Source organism: Callithrix jacchus, chromosome 1 (genome assembly GCF_049354715.1).
Source record: "Callithrix jacchus isolate 240 chromosome 1, calJac240_pri, whole genome shotgun sequence".
Lineage (NCBI taxonomy): Eukaryota > Metazoa > Chordata > Mammalia > Primates > Cebidae > Callithrix > Callithrix jacchus.
In genome coordinates this window covers 179,807,674-179,831,629 of record NC_133502.1, presented here as the reverse complement: position 1 = coordinate 179,831,629, position 23,956 = coordinate 179,807,674, and the positions used below count along the sequence as shown (strand labels likewise).

General features: G+C 40.4%; 1 protein-coding gene across 15 annotated transcripts in view; it reads right to left on the bottom strand.

Annotated features, from left to right (window-relative positions):
* NUP214 (nucleoporin 214) overlaps positions 1 to 23,956 on the bottom strand; it is a 104,738-nt gene that overhangs the window by 50,875 nt on the left and 29,907 nt on the right. For all 15 annotated transcript variants that reach the window (XM_035260640.3, XM_035260647.3, XM_009004323.5 and 12 more), the window contains exons 18-24: positions 22,890 to 22,993; positions 19,552 to 19,734; positions 18,846 to 18,931; positions 18,657 to 18,740; positions 8,485 to 8,748; positions 7,209 to 7,370; positions 4,450 to 4,549 (exon numbers count right to left, since the gene is read on the bottom strand). In XM_035260640.3, coding sequence (XP_035116531.1) covers positions 4,450 to 4,549; positions 7,209 to 7,370; positions 8,485 to 8,748; positions 18,657 to 18,740; positions 18,846 to 18,931; positions 19,552 to 19,734; positions 22,890 to 22,993 — 983 coding nt within the window. The remainder of the gene's footprint in view (positions 1 to 4,449; positions 4,550 to 7,208; positions 7,371 to 8,484; positions 8,749 to 18,656; positions 18,741 to 18,845; positions 18,932 to 19,551; positions 19,735 to 22,889; positions 22,994 to 23,956) is intronic.

Here is a 23,956-nt window from a genome sequence, read left to right as displayed (position 1 = left end):
TAAACTGGACTAGATTTTTACCTAATTTTAAAGAAGGGCAAAGGAACTAAATAGGTATTTCTCTAAAGAAGATACAACTGTCCAATAAGCACAGAAAAAGATGCTCAACATCACTAGCCATTAGGAAAATGGAAATCAAAATCACTGTTAGTTTGAGATACCATTTTATACCACTAGGATGGCTATGATCAAAAAGATAGTCAAGGCCAGGCACAGTGGCTCACGCCTGTAATCCCAGCACTTTGGGAGGCCGAGGTGGGTGAATCACCAGGTCAAGAGATTGAGACCATCCTGGTCAACATGGTGAAACTCCGTCTCTACTAAAAATACAAAAAATTAGCTGGGCACGGTGGCATGTGCCTGTAATCCCAGCTACTCAGGAGGCTGAGGCAGGAGAATTGCCTGAACCCAGGAGGCGGAGGTTGCGGTGAGCCGAGATTGCGCCATTGCACTCCAGCCTGAGTAACAAGAGCGAAACTCCATCTCAAAAAAAGGTAGTCAATAACGAGTGTTGGTGAGGATGTGGCGAAACTGAACCCCATACGTTGCTGTTGGGAATGAAAAATGGTGCAGGACCTCTATAAACCAGTTTGAGCTATGTGATCCAGTGATTCTACTCCTACATACATACCCCAAAGAACTCAAATAGACACTGTCCACCAACATCTTCCCTGACCTCATCCCCCAGCGTTCTTCCTCCTGACTCGCTCTTGAACTTGTAGACATGCTCCTGCTACAGACCCTGTGCTTGGAACTTTCTTCCCTGAGATATTCATGAGACCTGCTGTCTGGCCTTTCTCTTCATTCAAAGGTCACCTTTCCAGGGCCACCCTATTTAAAATTATAAAACCATGTTCAGACAATACTCACTAATCCTTTCCCCTGCTTTAACTTTCTCCATCACACCATATCACCATCTAGTATATTATATATTTCACTTATTTGTTTTGATTATTGTTTGTCTCTCCAAATAATCACCAGTCTGTTAGTTTTTTCAGTCTACTTTGTTACAACAAAACGGGTAGTTTACCTCCAGCACCTAAGAACAGTATGTGGCACCCAGAAAATGCTCATTAAGTATTTGTTGAAAGAATGAATAAATGAATGAATGCACACCAAAAGTTCTCAAAGGAATGCTGTATCTGGTGTACTTTGGTACAACTAAACAAAAAAATAAATAAAATAAAAATCCCACCTCTTCTAATGTCATTTGCCCCACTTTCTTCATTTTCCACTTCCTTCCTGCCAGGACTCTAGTCATTCCAGCCACCTTTCCACTGCTCCTCAAACATGTTCTGCCCCTTCCCAGGTTTTGGCTTTCACACTTCCTGCACTCCCTTTTCCAGAACACTCTTCTCACCACTCTGCCTAGCAACTTCTGGTCATCATATAAATTTCAGCTAGAAGATCATTTCCTCATCAAACACTTTCTCAACCTGACTTCATCAGACTGCCTTGTTTTGGCTTTCCTAGCACCCTGTACTCCTCCTTCACTGACTTTACTACATTACAACTAAATAAGCGTTTGTGTAATTGGCAGTTTCCCGGCTGTCTTCTTGCTTGGTATGTCTTATTCACTACCACATCTCTAGTACCCATGGTAGCATCATGCTCACAGCAGATGCTGTGTAAGAATCTGCTGATCAAGCGATGGAGCACTGCAAAGGAGTTTGAATAGCTGGGGGTTGGCGCCAGATAAACACTCTTCCAGTGAACTGAATGGATGAGGCCAATGAATATAAAATACACCAATGGCAGAAATACGTAAGCTCACCCTATAATAAACCTTCTGTAAAATACCACTGAGAAAAGCTAGCTGCAAAGTTAAATACTTAAAATACACTTAGGAAACTACTGTTTAAAAGAGTCTGAAGTTATTTTACAATGAGCATATTCTCTCAATCTTTCCTGGGGAGTGACAGTAAATATCAATTTTCATTTTTCAATTTATGTTTGGAGTTTACCTTTTCTTCAATAAATGATTATTGAAAAGCAGTGCTTCTATGTTTCAGGCACCATGCTGGGCATACACATGAAACAAGTAGACCACAGTCCAAGTCTGTGGAGAACAGAACATCTTAAAGTTTCTTCAAGATTTCTTAAGTCTGAGTTTTTTTTCTTGTCAGAAAGAGTAAACTCATTATTAGTCCTTTAACAAAGTGTTCATCAAAGATCAGCTCAGATGAACCATTTAGGGAAATGAAGCTTGAGAAATGGAAAAGCAGAATCTCCAAAAGGTGCTTCTCATATATAGTTAGCATGCTAGCACTGAATGTATCTCAGAAATACCAGATAATACTTCCTGTACGATATGCTGAATTTTCCCCACTTACGTAACATTCTGCCTTCGGTGGCTTTTCCCTGCCTTCCCTATGTTGGGAATCTGGCTACAGTACCTATACGGTAATGCATAGTTCTTTCCCTTGAAAAGTTTGCAGCAACCACAAATACCATCTTGGTCTAAACAGCATACCAAGGCTCCAAGGTCACTATAAAATAGTAATAGAGAAGGCCTGTTTTTTGGCTGCTAGTATGGCCCTGAGATAACTAAAAATTCCTCAGACAAGCAGTGTTGATAAACAGAACAACATGGAAAAAAAGAGGCCAGTGGACTAGTGAGGCAAGGTCACTTGAGAGAGGGAAAACAGAGCCATGGCAGATCTGCTCTATGGGACTGCAGAGGGTGAACACCCTGTGGAGAACCACAGAGTCTGTGGCTGCCCTTCTTGCCGCTAGACTAATCATGGTACCAGATACTAACTCCCTGAAATCTGATACTAGTTTTCTAAGTGAGGAAATGTCCCTCAACTCTTTCCTATGCCACAGGGGATGGTGGCTGGTTTAAAGGGATCGTGATCGCAAAATATGCAGGGCAAAGCAGGGCACAGGCATGTTCTGTGAACCTGCCCAGGGCAGTGGGAGGGAGTCAGCACCTTGAATTCTGAACACAGATGAGGACTAAAGACAAGTGAGCTAGGCATAGTGGTTCTTGCCTGTAATCACAGCACTTTGCGAGGATGAGGCAAGAGGATTACTTGAGCCCAGAAGTTTAAGACCGGCCTGGGGTGACATGGTAAGAACCTCATCTCTACAAAAAATGAAAAAAATTAGCTGGGTGTGGTGGCATTGCCTGTAGTCCCAACAGCTTCTTGGGAGGCTGAGATGAGAGCATGGCTTGGGCCAAGAGGTTGAGGCTACAGTGAGCCATGATCATACTGCATTCCAGCCTGGGTGACAGAGTGAGACCCTGTCTCAAAAAAACAAACAACCACCACCACCACCACCAACAACAAAAATAAGTGAGCTCCACCAGCAATGACTTAGCCCTTAAACACAGCATGGCAGAGAAGCTAGAGTCTCCAAACAGAGCTGCTGTCTTTTAAAGGATTTTTTTTTTTTGAGATGGAGTCTTGCTCTGTCGCCCAGGCTGGAGTGCAGTGGTGCAATCTTGGCTCACTGCAACCTCCACCTCCTGGGTTCAAGCGATTCTCCTGCCTTAGCCTCCTGAGTAGCTGGGACTACAGGCACATGCCACCACACCTGGCTAATTTTTGTATTATTAGTAGAGATGGGGTCTCACCATATTGGCCAGGCTAGTCTTGAACTCCTGACCTTGTGATCCCCCCACCTCAGCTTTACAAAGTGGTGGGATTGCAGGCATGAGCCACTGCACCCGGCCTTAAAAGACTTTTTTTTTTTTTTAATACAAAAGCAAAAGAAATGGGAAGAACAGAAATACCTGGAGAAGGGAAATGAGGGAGGAAAGTGTCACCCTTGAGATTAAAGTTTCCAGAATCAAGTCTGCATCAGACCCAAAGCATCAACTCTGGAACCCCCAGGACAATTAAAAAGGCCAGGCGCAGTGGCTCAAGCCTCTAATCCCAGCACTTTGGGAGGCCAAGGGAGGTGGATCATGAGGTCAAGAGATCGAGACCATCCTGGTCAACATGGTGAAACCCTGTCTCTACTAAATATACAAAAAATTAGCTGGGCATGGTGGTGCGTGCCTGTAATCCCAGCTACTCAGGAGGCTGAGACAAAAGAATTGCCTGAACCCAGGAGGCGGAAGTTGTGGTGAGCTGAGATCGAGCCATTGCACTCCAGCCTGGGTAACAAGAGCGAAACTCCGTCTCAAAAAAAAAAAAGAAAAGAAAAATCAAACTGCACACCTAATGTGAACCACACAGACTTATACACGGCAAACAGAAACTGAGCATACAGCATCAAGATAAACTTTAAAGGTTTGTGAGGCAACTGTCACTGGCCAGTTAAATAGGACAATCTCCTGAAAACGTATCGTGTAGGCAGGCTTAGCCGCCCACATGCCCTTATAACCTAAGGCAGGGCAGGAAAACCAGACTGTGACAGTGGCGCTGCTGCCCTCTGCAGGCAGTCCACCGCGACTACAGAAGTAGCTAGGGGCTGAAACACTGTAAAGTCAGAACATACCCCATCGCTGCGGAAGGAGTTGCAGGGTTATTCTTCAATTCCTGCACATTTACCACTTGAGGGACATTCTTCAATGTTGATTCAGTCAAAGTGCTTACAGCTATTTAAACAGAGAAAAGAGAACACCATATTAATTCCAGTAAAGGATAAAAAGTTCTAGTAATATATAAATGAAAAACCAAGACATGAGCCCAAGCAGAGTAGAGTTTTATCATATGAAGGAAATCTACTCTAGGTAGTTCTGCAGGACTGTGTTCAAAGGAACATCTGGCCTACTCCATTAACACAGGTGATGGAATGAGGCTTCCTGCAACTTAATCAAATGTGATACAGTAGGGGAAAATAATTCTCTAGCCAGGTTTTCTACACATTGTTGGCTTGTCCTGGAAAAGAACAGCTAGAGCTAGAGGATTAACAGCATCTGGACTCAGGATTTCTGCCACTCATTCACTTTGTCTCTCTTTACCACGTGCTTATTATGTGCCAGGCTCTGTGTCATGGGCTGGGAATACAAAAGGTATCTACAGTTTCTTCTCTAAAGGAGCTCATGGCCTGGTGAGACAGACAGGCATAATGAATAAAATGTGGAAAATGGAGCTTGGACAAGAATGGCGGAAAAGGCCAAGAGGCATATATTTGACACCTACTTATCTATCTTTACCAGCTTTTACTTTGTGTCTTACAATTTTAAATTGTATTCCAAAAGACTTAATGACATTCTATAATTAGTGATTAAGGAAGCCTGAGCAAAGTTTGTGGATCACTTCTAACTGTATCACTGGCCAAGGTAAAAGCAGTATCATAAGCAGAAGGATAAATCTGTGGTTAATTCTCTTTCATTCCCTCTTTCAGGGAAGTGACCAGAACATCTTGCCTACGACTGCACATCTTTCATCTCTCATATTCAAAGGTGCCTACACCTTAGAAATTTTTGCATCCAACATGATAATGCAGATCACACCACCTCCTGCTAAGAGTGGAACAATCCTAAATCCTGGTAGATTTTGTTTTTACAAATCATCAACTTGATCAGCTTGATTTCAAGCCTATTCAGCACAATGGCAAGAGTCTGCTTGGTCCAAGTAATATTTAAAGAGAACATCAAAGAATTCTATTTTTAGAAAGCTCAAAGGTACCTTAAAAGTTATCTCAGTTTTGTTCTTCAATATATATTTTAGATGTCTTAATAAAGGTTTTAATATTTAAATTTTTCTTTAGAATCTTTCATCACTGTTCAATGTTAATTCTTTTTGCCTAAGTTTAACCATTATGTCTTAACCAGTCTTTTAAAAAGAACTCTATATTGGTAACTGTTCTAAGCAGTGATAAATCTAAAAAATAATTCTACTCAGCTAAAACAAAAATATTTGGCTTATATCTGTTTCTTGACCCTGGCACTACTGACATTTTGGGACTAGATAACCCTTTGCTGTGGGGGTGTCCCATGCATTTTAAAGATTTTTTTGCAGCATTCTTGGCCTCTACCCAATAAATGCCAGCAACACTGCCAACTGTTTCAGAGGGAAGTGGTGGCAGCCTCTAGTCGAGAAACTTGTGGTTTTTATAAGCCTCTACTAGCTTATAAAACTTGTGATAACTGAAGTCCTTGAGACCAACTAGGCAGACTGTAAAATCCTAATGCAGAAAGTTTGGGATGATGACAAACCACTGACGAAAAGTTAAGTGCTAACTGGCTTATTAGAGCTTCCATCTGTAAAAGTTAAATTTTATGTTACAAAAAAGTTTTCATCAGGCACAGTGGCTCATGCCTGTAATCCCAGCACTTTGGGAGGTAGAGATGGATGGATCACTTGAGCCCAGGAGTTTAAGACCAGCCTGGGCAACATGGAGAAATCCCATCTCTACAAAAAAATCTTTGAATATTTGCCTGGTGTGGTGGTGCAAGCCTGTAGTCCTAGCTATCCAGGAGGCTGAGGTGGGAAGATCACCTGGGTCCAGGAGACCACAGAGGCTGCAGTGAGCCATGATCATGCCACTGCACTCCAGCCTAGGCAACAGAGTGAGACCCTGTCTCAAAAGAAAAAAGAAAAGGCTTCATGCAAGATATAGTTAGACGAGAAGAAAAAAAGCCGTAGTGAAACAGAGCAGAGGGTTAGAGTTTGGGTTTTGCTACTCATTGGTGGGGTAACCTTCACCTCTCTGAACCTTAGGTTACTCAAATACAAAATGGTCATTCTTATTGTTTATTCATGTTTGTTTTGTTTTAGAGATAAGGTCTCACTATGTTGCCAAAGGTGGTCTCAAAACTCCTGGCCTCAAGTGACCCTCCCACCTCAGCCTCCCAAAGTGCTGGGATTACAGGCATGAGTCACCATGCCCAGCCTAAACAGCCATTCTAATACCTACCTCTCAGGGTAGTTGGAATCTGTAAGATACTAAAAGATGATTCTAATGTTATTAGATGATCTAATTTCAAAGGCTATAATTTTAGGTCTCTAAGCAGACATTATTCAAAAGTAGGATTAGCAACTGTGTTTTTAAAAAACAAAAAACAACAACTGATTTCCTGCTTAACTAAATATGGCAGTTCTAATACCTCCCCTTAAAAACAAAGAATTTCAGGCCTATTTTCTGCCTTCTTAGAACTCCCTCCACAAAGGGGAGAGGGTTGTCACATCAATCTCCTCTTCTGAAGGGCACCAAAGAGAGCCCACTGCTTCTTGCCACCTGCTGTCCTTGCCTGTGACTCAGACAGCTCATAATCAGCCTCTGTACATGTATGGGGCTACAGCATTTACCTGGTGTCTGATTGGCCATCTGTCGTCTGAGTGCTGCCGCAGCAGCTGCCTGGGGAGCCGAGATGGGGTGGGAAGGACTAGGTGCACCATGTTTCACGGTTTTCGTGGCAAGCATTGTGCTATCAGCCCCTTGAGGAATAATTTTGCTAGTAGATGTAGTCACTAAAAGAAAAAGTGTGAGTGGTGAGAGAACAGGAACATACAAAGGTTACACTGATAAAATTCTCTATGTTCGACTGTAGGGAAAATGCTATAATTAGCATTAACACAGAAAACTACCAGTAAACTAACAGGCTGGCATCTATATCTTTTGGTTACTGCATGCAATTTGCCTACCCACCTCTACTAAGATACTTTACATGGTGGTTTCCTGATACTAATTGAGATGTAACTTTTATACCAACAGAGACCAAGTCCCTGATTCCCTCTCACAAATTCTCTTTATTCTAGTACCTAATGCTGGTATTTTTCTCTGATAGAAGTCACTTGGATGCAAAGCCCTGACACTGCACTGAAAATGTGGGAGCACAACAGTGGTCAGCACAGTGAGCCAATACTGACCATGAGCATCGGAGCCAGGGAGTTCTGAGGCAGAATATGCCACAACTCAGGCTGAAATGAGCCAGGATTTGAGACATGAGTGTGAATGTTGCTTTATAACTGAAGCAAACAGCCCCCTCCTTTTACTTCTAAAAAAGACCTGTTTTAAAAAACAAGCTGGCTCAGCAGGAAAGCTGTTACAGTACACAATGTTGGAGGGCATCTACTTCCTTACAATTGGCCTAGCAACTGCTTTCAAGGGGAACACACATCTTTTGAATTAGTCTTCTAATTTCTAGAATACTAGCAGAAGTGGACTGAGCGGCTGGGTATGATGGCTTATGCCTGTAATCCTAGCATTTTGGGAGGCCAAGGCAGGTGGATCACCTGAGGTCAGGAGTTGGTGAGCCTGGCCAACATGGTGAAACCCTGTCTCCACTAAAAATACAAAAACTAGCCAAATGTGGTGGCACATGCCTGTAATCTCAGCTACTTGGGAGGGTGAGGCAGGAGAACTCCTTGAACCAAGGAGGTGGAGGTTGCAGTGAGCTGAGATCGCACCACTACACTCCAGCCTGGGTGACAGAGAGAGACTCCATCTCAAAGAAAAAAAGTAGTAGTAGCAGTGGGCTGGAGCCAACCATCATATTGGTATGATAATATAAAACCCAGTTACAATTCCTTCATTAGAAACATCATAGGGAAAAAACAATTTTCTTTCCCACTGTTTACTTACTTGAAGTTCCCATCACACTAGGTGAAGAACCATGAACCAGGTGAGATTTACCAAAAGGTGCTGCCTGGGGCAAGAGACTGGGCTGGATGGAAGGAGTGCGAACCACAGGGGCATGCCGAGGGGCCTGGACCACTGCCTCCTCTTCTTTACAGGATGTCCGTGCATCTTCACTTTCCAGAGACTGGGAGACAGATGACGTTGAGCTGTCTTCATCCAAGTCTTCATAATATCTCTGAGACAGAAAGGCTGATCGAGACAGGCTGGCTACAAAAGCCCAAATAAAACACAATTTAGACAACTCAAAGCAAAAGCAAGCCCAAAAGCTATGCAATTTTCACTGTTGATTAAAAAAAAAAAATTCAACTTATAAAATGATATAATTATTACTTATTTTAAGCAGGGACAGGTATTGTCAAATGTGAACAAAATGGTTTTGGATCTTTGCTCAAATGGGGATTTGAAAAACTGAGCTGTATGAATGAGAACATCTTGGGACTGTTAAAGAATGTGAAAAAGTAAGAGACAGAATTAATGCTGGTGTCAAAGTCGAAGACCTGGAGCCCTCACCAGTAGAATAATAATATACCAGAAAAGTAACAGGCAAGTTTCCATGGTGGGGTGAACAATCACACCATTACCATCACCATCCAATGATAGGCTTCTAAGAACAGGTCCAACATAACATGAAAAAGAATGTCCTCAGTCCTGAGTGTCTCAAACATTTCCAGATAAATCTAATGATTCTTCTGAATCAGACAATTAGGTTTAAAAAAATTACAAGAGACTGGGTGCAGTGGCTGATGCCTATAATCCCAGCTCTCTGGCAGACTGAGGTGGGAGGACTGCTTGAAGCCAGGAGTTCAAGACCAGCTTAGGCAACATAGTGAAACCCTGTCTCTAAAAAAAAAAAATAGGGCAACAGAGTGAAACCCTGTCCCCCCCCAAAAAAAAGGGAGGCCGAGGCGGGCAGATCACAAGGTCAGGAGTTCAAGATCACCTGGTCAATATGGTGAAACCCTTTCTCTACTAAAAATTACAAAAATTAGCTGGGTGTGGTGGCATGGACCTATTGTCTCAGCTACTCCGGAGGCTAAGGCAGGAGAATCACTTGAACCCAGGAGGCGAAGACTGCAGTGAGCTGAGATCGCACCACTGTAGTCCAGCTTGAGCAACAGAGGCAAAAAAAAAAAAAAAAACAACCAAAAGAGAAAATAGAATTCAGTAAGGCCTTATGTCATGTTTCTTTCTATCATAAATTTCAGAATGCAAGTGAATACTTCCTATATATTGGGAAAAACAAAAACCAAAGAACCTAGTCATTTTTCTTCCCTCCCCCAAGTTATTTAAAAGGGCTTTGCAAATATTTATTGACTTTTGTGTCCTATGTGCACATGGCTCTGCAAGATTTTACTGTCACAATGTAAATATAACATAAACAAATGCCACTGAAAACCAATGCTATGTGCTACGGCTGTCCTATCCAATTTGGTAGCCACTAGCCATATGTGGTTAAATTTAAAGCAATTAAAAACAAATTAATGAAAAATCAATTCCTCAATTGCACTAGCCACGTTTCATGTACTCTACAGTCACATATGGCTAGCGGCTACCCTGCTGGACAGCAAAGATAAGAACATTTCCATCATCACAGAAAATTTTCCTGTGAGATAACAACTAGGTACTGTTTTAAGCCACCAAGTTTGTGATAATTTGTTATGACATCCATAGGAAACTAGTACAAACCCACATTCTCTTGGGACCAAACTGCTCTCCACAATTTCTCTAAAATCCTACTGTAGTTCCTGACAGTAACAACAAAAGATGACACAAATAACCACATCACCTTCAAGAACTAGATAGAAAGAAACACTGGAATATCTATGTAACCTCCAAGGTCCCATATAACATAGGGGTCCCTTAGCTCCTTCCTTCATCTTTCTGATGCAATTCACTTGCCTTTGGTGGAGGCAGACCCATGAATTGAAAGATGCAATGGCCATGCTCACTCACAGAAGCTTGCAGCATGGACTGCTCACTATGCCAACGGTGCTGCCTCCACCAATAATGGGTGCTGCTCTCTGCTGTGATCAAGGATGCAGTTAACTGCCTGGCATTAGCCAGAGGGTCCCACTGAAATTTAAAGAATCTTATTTTGTTTACATTCCACTCTAGTTCAGATTAGGAAAGGTAGAAACCCACATGACTGAGGGCAGGGAAACAAAAGGATAGAAGTCATATGATCATCTCAGTAGATGCCGCAAACCTCACATTTTAGGATTAACTGCAGGAAGTATTCCTTTTGAAATTAAGGATAAATGCATGACACTTTTATGCTGTACTGGAGGTTCCAGCCAGTGAAGTCAGGTTAAAAATAATAATAATAATAAAAGGACTGGAAAGGCAGACACATCACCATTAGTATGCATGGAGGATATCATTGTTTCCATAGCTACAAGGCCAAGAAACAGCTACAGATGTGTTAAAATAAATGAATTCTGCCAGGTTGCTGGCTATAAGTAAATATACATAAATCAACTGTATTTCTCTATACTATATCCAACATAAAACATAAAATTTAAGGGAAAAAAGTCTACCATCATAAAAGCATCAAAAATACTAAATTTTTAGCAATAACTCTAACAAAAGATGCATGTTTCACATGCATAAAACACTAAGAGAAATTAAAGAACACCCAAATATACAAATATGTACCCAGGTTGAGAACTAAGAGTTCACTGATGCACAAATGTCAATTCTCAAGTTGATATAGAAACTCAATACAATTCCAAAGAAATCTCAACTTTCTTTTGAAGGCTGAGGAAGACAAAATCCACCCTTGCCTCTCTTTTTTTTGAGACAGTTTTTGCTCTTGTTGCCTAAGCTGGAGTGCAATGGTGCGATCTCGACTCACTGCAACCTCTACCTCCAGGATTCAAGCGATTCTCCTGCCTCCCTCCTCTTTTTTATATTGTGGTAAAATACACATAACAAAATGCACCATCTTAACCATTTTTAAGTGTATAGTTCCATGGTATAAATATATTCATAATGCTGTATAACTGTGACTACCATCTATCTTCAAAATGTTTTCATCTGAAGCTTTGTCCCCTTGAAACACTAACTCCCCATTCTCCCTCCTCCAGCTTCTGGCAGCTACCATTCTAGTTCTGTCTCTATGGTTTTGACTACTCTAGGTACAGGGAGGTGGAATTTAACAAGACAATTTAAATGTTAATATGAAGATGTAAAACACCAAGAGAGCCAAAACATTCTAGAGCAGGGGTCGGAAAACTACAACCATAGGTCAGCTGTCTCTTTTTAGAAATATAAAGTTTTGCTGAAATACAGACGCGCCCGCCCCCCTTTTCTTTGAGATGGAGATTCGCTCTTGATACCCAGGCTGGAGTGCAATGGCGCGATCTTGGCTCACCGCAACTTCCGCCTCCTGGGTTCAGGCAATTCTCCTGCCTCAGCCTCCTGAGTAGCTGGGATTACAGGCATGCGCCACCATGCCCAGCTAATTTTTTTTTTGTTTTTTTGAGACGGAGTTTCACTGTTGTTACCCACACTGGAGTGCAATGGCACAATCTCGGCTCGCCGCAAACTCCGCCTCCTGGGTTCAAGCAATTCTCCTGCCTCAGCCTCCCAAGTAGCTGGGTCTATAGGCGCGCACCACCATGCCCAGCTAATTTTTGTATTTTTAGTAGAGACGGGGTTTCACCATGTTGACCAGGATGGTCTCGATCTCTTGACCTCGTGATCCACCCACCTCGGCCTCCCAAAGTGCTGGGATTATAGGCGTGAGCCACCACGCCCGGCCTTTTTTGTATTTTTAGTAGAGATGGGGTTTCACCATGTTGTTATGGTCTCGATCTCTTGACCTCGTGATCCACCCACCTTTCATCACATGGTCTGTGGCTGCTCTCCCATTACAACAGCAGAATTAGGTAAGTGCAATGGAAACCACAGTGCATGCAAGCCTCAACTATTCTCTAGCTGGCCCTTATGGAAAAATCTGCTAACCCCTACTCTGGATTGTAGAACTTTCTGCAATGATGAAATGTTCTTTATATGTGTTTCCCATTACAGTAGCCACTATTCACGTGTGCCTCCTGAGCTCTTGAAATGTGGCTAGTGGGATTGCAAAACTAAAGTTTAAATTTTATTTTTCTTTTTAAAATGTATGTATTTATTTGAGACAGTGTCTAACTACTCCTTGCCCAGGCTGGTCTCAGAACTCCTAGGCTCAAGTGATCCTCCTGCCTCAGCCTCCTCAAGCAGCTGGGATTATAGGCATGCTGCACCACCTTGCCTTGCAATTTTATTTAATTTAAATGTAAAGCAGAGTACCACATTGGACAGAACACCTCTAGAATCTAGCAAGAGAACAGTATTGAGACGTATTCAAGCATGAATTAAAACAGTGTGGCAGTAGTGCTTTCTAATCATTGTATGAGATCAACAAACATACATGTATATGCATAAATAATTTATAACAGAAGTGGCCCTGCTAAGCAGGGAGGAGAGTCTTTTCAATAAACAGTGTTAGGACAAGCAGATATCCAAATGCAAAAAAATGACACGAGCCATACCTTGTATCACACACAAAAATCAATTCTTGATAGCATAAAATATGGTGTATCTATACAGAGGAATACTGTTCAACAATAAAAAGGAATGAACTGATACATGCCATACATCATGAGTGAACAACAAAACCATGCTAAGTGAAATAACCCAAACCTAAACATTATCAGACTCCATAATATATGCAATTTTTTTTTTTTTCCTTTTTGTGTCTTGAGAAAATATGCAATTTCTTTAAAAAGGCAGATCCGGCCGGGCACAGTGGCTCACGCCTATAATCCCAGCACTTTGGGAGGCCGAGGTGGGTGGATCACGAGGTCAAGAGATCGAGACCATCCTGGTCAACAAGGTGAAACCCCGTCTCTACTAAAAATACAAAAATTAGCTGAGCATGGTGGTGCGCGCCTGTAGTCCCAGCTACTCGGAGAGGCAGGAGAATTGCTTGAACCCAGAAGGCGGAGGTTGCGGTGAGCCGAGATCGTGCCATTGCACTCCAGTCTGGGTAACAACGGCGAAACTCCATCTCAAAAGAAAGGTAGATCCACAGAGAAAGAAAGCAGATCAGTGATTGCTTGGGTGGAACAAAAATTGACTGCAAACAATCATGGGGAAACTTTTTAAGTGATGGAAATGTTCTAGGACTGGAATGCGGTTATGGCTATACAATACTGTAAATTTAGTAAAAATCATCCAGCTGTACACTTACAACAGGTGAGTTTTATATGTAAATTATACCTCAATAAAGTTGTTTTTTAAAAAAAATCAATTCCAGGTAGACAGCTGATTCAATTGTGAAAAGCAAACATTCCTGTTTCTGGAAGATAGTAAAGGTACATACCTACTTTCACTACCTGGAGATAGAGGATTTCTTAAACACAACACAAAAAGTACTAACTATAAAAGAAAAGGCTGATAAACCTCACTATTTTACAATTAAGAACTTCTGCTCATTGGGCTGGGCACAGTTGTTCACACCTGTAATCCCAGCACTTTGGAAAGCCGAGGCAGGAAGATAGCATAAGGTAGGAGTTCAAGATCAGCCTGAAAAATATAGTGAGACTATGTCTCTACAAAAAATAAAAAAATAAGCTGGGCATGGTGGCCTGTGCTTGTAGTCCCAACTACTCAGGAGGCTGAGGCAGGAAGATCGCTTCAGGCAGGGAGGTTGGGGCTGCAGTGAGCTACAACTGCACCACTGCACTCCAGCCTGGCCAACAGAACAAGACTCTGTTTCTAAAAACAAAAGCAAAAGCAAAAACAAAAAAGAACTCCTGTTCACCAAGACATAATTAAGAGGGCAAAAAGGCAAAGTGACTATCTACAACTCACATAACCAACAAAGGTGGTCTCCAGAATTTATAAAAACATTTACAAATCAGTAAGACAGATTATTCAATAATAAATGAATGAGCAAAAGATTTAATCCAGTACTCCACGAAAGAAGATATCCAAATAGTTAAAACATTTTACAAAAGAATTCTACCAGAATAGTTAAAAGAAAAAAGACTGACAATATCAACCTTGGCAAAGATGTGGAACAATAACACTCATATGCTGATGATAAAGTACAACCAGTTAGTAAAACTGCTTGGCGGAATCTATGAAAGATGAGCATATGGACAGACTGTAAGACAACAATGCCACTCCTAGCTATGTAACCAAATGGAAGAGTCCACACATGCTCTGAGAGACACGTACAGGAATACTCAGAACACCCTTTTCTGGAATAGCTATAAACTAAAAGGAGCACATGTCCAACAGGAGAATAAACAAACAGGTGCAGCATATTCATACAATAGAATACTATATAGCAACGAAAATAATAGCTAGAGGCAACAACATGGATGCATCTTATAAGCCTGATGTGGAACAAGAGAAGCCCGTTCAGAGAATAAGTGGATGGATTTATGCAGTAGGCAAAGACCAAAACACAGGCAAAACCAAAGTACAGTGTTTAGGAAGGTATGCTTACAAAACAAAAGAAGACTAAAGAGAATGACAACTTATGCAATGCAGAATCCTGGATTGGATCCGAGATACAATCAACCTGTAGGGGTAAGTGGGACATCTGGCAAAATCTGAGTATCAACTGTCTATGAGATAATTATATACATTAAATTTCCCAAACCTGTGAACTGTATTATGGTGTGTAAGAGAACACCTTTGTTCTTGGAGAACACATGCTGAAATATTTAGGAGTAAGGGGCGTTGTCTTCAACTTATTCTCAGATAGTTCAGCAACAATTGTGGAAAACATTAGTAAACATATGGATGAGGGTTAAGTGGATGCTTACTGCGCTCTTGCAATTGGAAGTTTCAGTTTTTTCAAAATACTAAATTAAAAATAACAAAAAAATGTCAAATTGGAAAAAAAAAGGCAAAGGCAAAACTCTCAAATAAGCCCATATAATGGTGCCTTAGGGGAGGAAGGAAAACTGGGGTATAAAGAGGGATTCTAAAAAACGCCAACATTCTGTTTCGTGACCTGGGTAAGGCTACAGGAATAGATGTTTTTGTTTGGTGCACTTTATGTGTGTTGTATTTCACAATTTTAAAAATTAAAAGTGTTTCCATGCTGAGTTATTCTTCCCAGCATGCACACTAATATTAAATGAGTATCATGTGCAGTTATCTGCCTCATGTCTGAATTCGTCCTCTTAATGAGAGCTTCTCATGGGCAGAGGCCATGTTTCTCTTACTTAACATTGCCTGGAACAAACTAGGCAATCATATTGGTTGAATGAATGAATAAATAAATTACATAAATCTCACTTCTAAGGACTCTATCTAAATATATAATCTGATGTGGGTTAAAGATTTGTGAACAAGGATGTTCTGAGTAAAATTCTGGCAACGAGATTAGCAACAGGCATTATGGCCTTCTAATACAAGGAAATATTGTGTTGTCATTATAAGGCATGTATTCAAAGAATATTTAAACACAGAAGGCAGAGGAAAAGCTTATGATTTTAACTTTAAAATTTTTTTACAATTTTTAAAATTTGGTAAAATACAACATAAAATTTACCACCTTAAGTGTTTTAAAGTGTATGCTCCATTGGTATTAGGTATATTCACATTGTGGAATCATCACCACTATACACCTCCAGAACTATTTTCAATGTGCAAAACAGAAACGCTATACCCATTAAACAACAACTCCCTGTGATCCCCACCTCAGTACCACAGGCAACGCCTATTCTCCTTTCCATCTCTATGAATTAGATGTCTCTAGATACTTCATAGAAGTGGAATGATACAGTATTTGTCTATTTGTGGTTTATTACAGTTAGCACAATGTCCTCAAGGTTCACTTAAATTGTAACGTGTCAAAAATTCCTGTTATCAGGCTGAATAATAATTCCATTGTATAGACAGACATTTTGTTTATCCATTCATTCATCAACAGACACTTACATTGCTTCTGTCTCTTGGCTATTATCAATAATGCTGTCACGAGCACGGATACAAGTGTCTCTTTGAAGCCTTGTTTTCAATTATTTGGGGTATATACGTAGAAGTGAAATTGCTGGATCATATGGTAATTACATTTTTAATTTTTTTAGGAACCACCAAACTGTTTTCTACAGTGGCTTTACCATTTCACTTTCCCACCAACAGTGCACAAAGGTTCCAATTTGTCCATATCTTCACCAGCACTTATTTTCCATTTTTTTGTTTTTTGTTTTTTTAATAGTAAGGGCTCATCAATTTTTTTTTTTTTTTTTGAGACGGAGTTTCACTCTTGTTACTCAGGCTGGAGTGCAATGGCGCGATCTTGGCTCACCGCAACCTCCGCCTCCTGGGTTCAGGCAATTCTCCTGCCTCAGCCTCCTGAGTAGCTGGGATTACAGGCACGCGCCACCATGCCCAGCTAATTTTTTTTATTTTTTAGTAGAGGCGGGGTTTCACCATGTTGACCAGGATGGTCTCGATCTGTTGACCCCGTGATCCACCCTCCTCGGCCTCCCAAAGTGCTGGGATTACAGGCATGAGCCACCGCACCCGGCCCATCGATTTTAAATTAGAAAAAAAATCAAGACACAAAACTAAAGGTTATAATCTCAATTTCATTTTTAAATAAATCAGACGTATATGCAAAGAAAAAAGTCTGGAACTAAGTCTAAATAACTAAAGGAGGCCATATCTGGGTTGAGAAAGAGAGTAACTTTTAATTTTTCTTTTTAGAAATTCTGTTGCTAACACAGGAGCACCCAGATACATAAGGGACATGGATGAATCTGGAAAACATCATCCTCAGCAAACTGACACAAGAACAGAAAATGAAACACCGCATATTCTCACTCATAGGTGGGTGATGAAAAATGAGAACACATGGACACAGGGAGGGGAGTACTAAACACTGGGGTCTATTGGGGGGAAAAGGGGAGGGCCAGTGGGAGGGGGTGGTGGGGAGGGATAGCCTGGGGAGAAATGCCAAATGTGGGTGAAGGGGAGAAGAAAAGCAAAGCACACTGCCATGTGTGTACCTACACAACTGTCTTGCATGCTCTGCTCATGTACCCCAAAACCTATAATCCAATAAAAAATTAAAAAAAAAAAAAAAAAAAAGAAATTCTGTTGCTTAGGCTGGAGTGCAGTGGCATGGCCATAGCTCACTGCAGCCTTGAACTCCTGGGCTCAAGCAATCCTCTTGCCTCAGTCTCCCAAAGAGCTAAGATTACAGGTGTATGCTACCACACTCAGCTAATACTTTTTATTCTCCTTTATACTTTTCCATATTTTTCCTAATTATCTACTAAAAGAAGGTATATTTAGGGAAGAAAAACGTATTTAAAACTTCACTTGTCTGTGACTATTATTTATCTAATTTAGCCCTATGTGATTACAGAAAAATAAATCAATAAGATTACGTTTCTTTTAGTTATTCTGATTACCAAAAGCATTTGTTATTGGTATTAAAAAGTTTTAACCGAAAACAGAATCTCAAAGAAAAATTTGGATATGGACCGTAAAACAAGGCAGTTACACCTAAAGCTGTTTGTAACAATTTTTTTTTAATTGAAGTTATTCTTTAGATAATGGGGAAAAAATTTATTTCACCAATTATATGGCTTCTTTTCAGCCAATGTTTTTAACCAACATTGCTTAACCATATTTTCTTATTATTATATTCATAAAAGCCTTTTGTGGCAAGGCACAGTGGCTCACACCTGTAATCCCAGCACTCTGGGAGGCTGAGGCAAGAAGATAACTTGAACCCAGGTGTTTGAGAACAGCCTGGGCAACATAGAAAGACTCCATCTTTTATCTTTTTCTATCTGTTATTTGTTTTTAAAAAAGCCTTTTTCCCAAATGCAAACTTACTCTAAACCCAACATAAATCATAAAAGTAAACCTTCTCTGGCTAAAGCAGAGGCTGGGATCCAGCTATCTCAAACCCTTGTGAATCAGTACCATATAACCTGAGGACTGCAGAAAACTGGAAAAACCAAAATGACTACCTTGCTGCTCTATCACCTATTAAAAACCAACACACACACACACACACACACACACACACACACACACACACACTCTGTACCCTATCACTATGTACAGGCCCAGTTACCAGTTCTCTTTACCTGGAGCAGTGGATCTTACTGGTGGGGTCTTCCTCTTGGCCAAGAAGTTTCTCAGTTGTGCCTGTTTCATGGGGGACAGTTTAGCTGCAAGAAATCCATAAACCCATAAATGCTTAAGATTCAGTTTTTAAGATATCAGTAGCTGGAAGAGAACAAAGGGAGCTAGAAGACTGGGAAGGATGCAATTACCTGGTACTTTGGGCAAGGATTTGGCATGAGATTCTACGGTGGTTTTCAACAAAGCATTGCGCAGGCTTTCAAGGTCACTGTCAAAACTGAAACAGGACAGTGTTACACACAGACCAACTAGGAGCTAAAAGATCTGAAGCTCTCGGGGGTACACTATTCTCCTAAATATAAATGCAAGACATGAGCATATCCCCAGTATTCACAACATAACACGATGGTGCCTCAAAAGAAAGAATAATTAAAATCTACACATTTGGCCTATAAACACAAAACCATTTTGGAAAACTCAAGGCAGACTGTCAATCTGCCAGGGTCTGAAAGTCCCCACATTCAAGCAGAATGGCAAATCTTGGTTTTAGAGACAAGTCAGACAACTTAATCCTATCAGTTGATTTTCAATCAAACCATGACACTATTACTATGGTATCTCACTTGCTATCATCTATTCAGCAGCCATTTCATCAGTGTAATACTTTATAGACTTAATTTAACTCTCCAACAATCCCATGAAGCAGGTATTGTCATCCCCATTTTTTAGGCAAAGAAATAAAAGATCGGAGAGGGTGAGACCCTGACCAGGATCACAAGGTGAGATTCAGCAGAGTCACTTGCAAACCTACATCTGAATGACTCTAAGACTACTCCCCTAAATATCTGTTCATGCATTCATTCACCCATATTTATCGAGTGCAAGTTCTCTCCACACCTATGAATGCTGCTCTGGGAAGGCACAGCCGAGGGCAAGCTCCATGGGGAAGTCTGGTTGTAAAGGCGGAGCTGCTGAAGACTGTCCACAAGGTGATTCAGCCTCTTCCTCTGTTGATTGATGATTTCCCGGTTGTTGGCTAGGGTGTTAAACAGTGTCTCTCGCTCTGGCACAAGTAGGTGCCTGTTGACAACCATGGAAAAGAATTAAACACGAATGTTCAAGTAAAGCAATCTCCCGCTAAAACAAACAAACAAACAAAAGACTACAATGGTAACAGTGAAAATGAAAATGGAGAACCAAGAGTAGACATGAACCATCAAGAAATTACTAGAAAATAAAAAAGAGATAAAAGCCTAATGAAGATAAAAAGGAATGTGGAGAAAACAGCTGGAAACAGGCAGGCCAGGCTTATAGCAAAGGACAGTATAAATTAGGTGAAATCTGAAAGAGACTCTAGGAAGAAAAGGGAAGGAATGAGGTGTGAGTCAGCAACAGGGGAAAGGCCAGTCAGCTTTCTACTTAGAATTTGTCTGTTTTTCTGACTGTCAATTATATTCAATTAAAAAGAAAAAAACAGGTTCACTGAAAGTCTACAGGAGTTAGTTAATTCTTCAGACTATTGTCAAGAAATAGTGGGACAGCACAAGATTTAGTATCAGGGAGGTAACCTGCCCCTAAGAACTAAAACAAGACAGGGACAACAGGAGCTGCCTCTGTGAAGTAGATCTGACTATAGAGGGGAACAGGTCTATTTGCTTCCGCTTTTCACTAGAAATAAAGTTGCTCTGAAATTTTCTTCTACTACATTAATTTGCAGAGGGAATAGGAAAAATTATACAAATAAAAACAAAAGGAATAATCCCACACCAATTACAAACCAAATTTGCTTTGCTAGGGTATGTCAATACAGTCATGTGCCACATAATGACATTTTGGTCAGTGATGGACTACATATACAACAATGATCCTGTAAGATTACAGTAGAGCTGAATTCCTATTGCCTAGTAATTTGTGCTACAATTGTCTGTAGTATTCAGTATAAAACCATGCTATATAGCAGGGGTGTCTAATCTCATGGCTTCCCTGGGCCACACTGGAAGAAGAATGGTCTTGGGCTATATAAAATCTACTAATGCTGATGAAGAGTTTAAAAAAATTGCAAAAAATCTCATAATGTTTTAAGAAAGTTTATTAATTTGTGTTGGGCTGCATTCAAAGCTGTACTATGGGCCATGGGTTGGACAAGCTTGCTGTACAGGATTGTAGCCTAGGAGCAACAGGCTATACACCATATAACTTAGGTGTAATAGGCTATGCCATCTAGGTTTGCGTAAGTACATTCTATGATGTTCATAGGATGACAAAATCGCCTAACAATGAACTTCTCAGAACACACCTTAAGCAACAAGTGATTCTATGTATATTCTGCCTCTTCACACAAATCATGGAATGAAAAATGCTTGCTAAAGAGAAACCTCTGGATTTATTTCATCTTTTCCCATTATCTCTTTGAGTTCAGGGTTGACTGAGTGACTGCCTCCAGTAACAATGTAGTTCAACATACAATTTTTAAAAGGCATTTCAGGCCAGGCGCAGTGGCTCATGCCTGTAATCCCAGCACTTTGGGAGGCTGAGGCAGGCAGATCATGAGGTCAGGAGTTCAAGACCAGCCTGCCCAACATGGTGAAACCCATCTCTACTAAAAATACAAAAACTAGCTTGGCATGGTGGCACATGCCTGTAATCCCAGCTACTCAGGAGGCTGAGGCAGGAGTATCACTTGAACCCAGGAGGCAGAGGTTGCAGCGAGCTGAGATCGTGCCACTGAACTCCAGCCTGGGCGAGAGAGTGAGACCCCATCCCAAAAAAAAAAAAGGCATTTCAATAGGTACTTCTTAGAAAACAGAGAAGTGCTATCAAAATAGAAAATTGTACAGATTTAAGAACTTGAACTATACGGAAAGGGAACTCAGAAAAGCCTAAATAGTAAATCCACAGAATTGTTATAAAGGGGGGGAAAAAAAAAAAGACTGGCTTCTCTTTTAGCATCATGCACTTTCTTACAAGGTTAATTTGTTAATTACCAAAGAGAAATATAACCATCGAGCAGAGCAGAATGTTCCCACTGTCAGGTTAGGCCATTATTTCCCTTGTAGGAAAGCAAACCATATGGTTGAACATGAATCAGAACTAAGTGTGTGAGCTGGTTCTCTAATGGGGCCCCACTGCCCATGGAGACAAGTGCTCCAGTCCACAGAATCCTCCCCTTAGATAGTGGGGGAGAAGAGCTTCTCACTTCTATCTCCTCACACCTATCTATGCTCCAAGCTGAGGGTCCTCCAGTTGGGATTTCTAGCCTTTCTCCACAAAATGTAACTTACTGAATTCAGCTTACTAAATTATAAGCGTATTCTAGTCCTGTCCCTGATGTCACACCCAGGTTGTCCCACTGAAAGTACATCAAATATACCATTTCTTGGTTTGTTTTCACACTGGGCTAACTAATCTATTAATTAAGTGTAGGTGTTTCAAAAATCTAACATTTCAGGGCTGATCTGTTTTTCACATTTCTAATGGGCACTTCATGTTCTCTCGGTACACTGCATTCTATTCCTTGTGGAAAATACGTGGCATAAAACCAAATATCTAGGGATAAAAACTATGCTAAAAGGTTTATGCATTCCTTTGCCATCATTCCTCTCATCCTTTTAACTATCCACACTAATTACAAATATTTTCTCAAAAACAAAATTTGGAATATACAGAAGCATATGAAGGAAAATTTTCCTTAATCCCATTTTGCAGATATGACTATAAATATTTTGATACATCTATTTACTTTTGTACCTCCACATTGTTATTAGCCAATATGCTTTTGCCTTTTTACTTATTTTTATATTACATCTAATAATTACAGTGAAATAATTATATATTCTATACATTTTATAGAAGATAAGAAATATATTTAATATATTAAATAATTTCTTGGAGAACATGCTAGTCAATGGTTACAGGGTATTCTGTAATTAAGAAAAAGAAAGTGACCATATTTAGCCACTCCTGTACCTTAAGATAATTAGGTTGAATGCAAATTTTCACTATCATAAATTATACTTTATATAGTTTATATTTATATGCTGCAATATATAAATTCTTTTATGTAATTATTGTGAGCATCATTTGTTGTTTCCGTAGAAAAATATTTCTAGAAGTAGAATGACTAGGTCAAAAAGAATGAACGTTTGCAGGGATTTTCACATGTTCCTAAATCACCTTTGTAAAATGGCCATAGCAATATCTACTCCAACCCACTGCAGATGAGAGATCTCACTCGCCTTTGTTTTTTCTTTTGTTCCAGATGCCGATCCCACTCCAAGTCTAGAACATCACTCACATCTTGGACAGCAAATTTTACATACTGATGAAGGCGCCGAATTTCCTATGAGAAAAAAATTAAAAGGCAAATGACTTGCTTTTCTGATAGTTTGGGGAAGATGTATCAAAACAAAATAATTCTAAAATTCTTCTATATTAAGAACCATAATAAACAAGGAAAACAGAATAGGTTTTAATATGATCATTAAAACTGTATAATTAAAATGAGGCCGGGTGCAGTGGTTTATACCTATAATCCCGACACTCTGGGAGGCCAAGGCAGGTGGACTGCTTGAAGCTAGGAGTTCAAGATCAGCCTGGGCAACAAAGCGAGACTCTGTCTCTAATAATGCAAAAAAAAAAAAAAAAAAGTTACATAAAAATACTTTAAAATAAAAAACAAAATTGGCTGGGTGCAGTGGCTCATACCTGTAATCCCAGCACTTTGGGAGGCCAAGGCAGGCAGATCATTTGAGGTCAGGAGTTTGAGACCAGCCTGGCTAACATGGTGAAATACTGTCTCTACTAAAAATACAAAAATAAGATGGACGGGGTGGTAGGAGCATGTAATCCCAGCTACTTGCGAAGCTGGAGCATGAGAATCGCTTGAACCTGGGAGGCAGAGGTGGCAGAGAAGTGGTACGATGCAAAGGGAAACAGAATGGGTGTGTCTGCCTAGGCCCCCAGGGAACAAATGTTCTTGATTAATTCTCATTTTTTTCTCAGCTCCTATGAAGTATCTCAACATGGTCAGGGAATTTTCCATTCCATTCTGGTACTCAGACAGTGCATCCATTTAGTTTTTGCTCTCCCATCCATAAAATTAACTGTAAAAGACAAAACAGTGCTGAAAGTAATTCTAAACTTTTCTATTCACAGCAGAGAACATGTAAGTCATCTTCCCAAGTTGAGAAATACTCATTTGTTCGCAAAAGCAAAAAACAGTATCAGCACTAACAACTGAATCTAGCATTATTTAACATGTTAGCTATTTAACTTATTATAGGCCTGGAATAATTTTATTTAT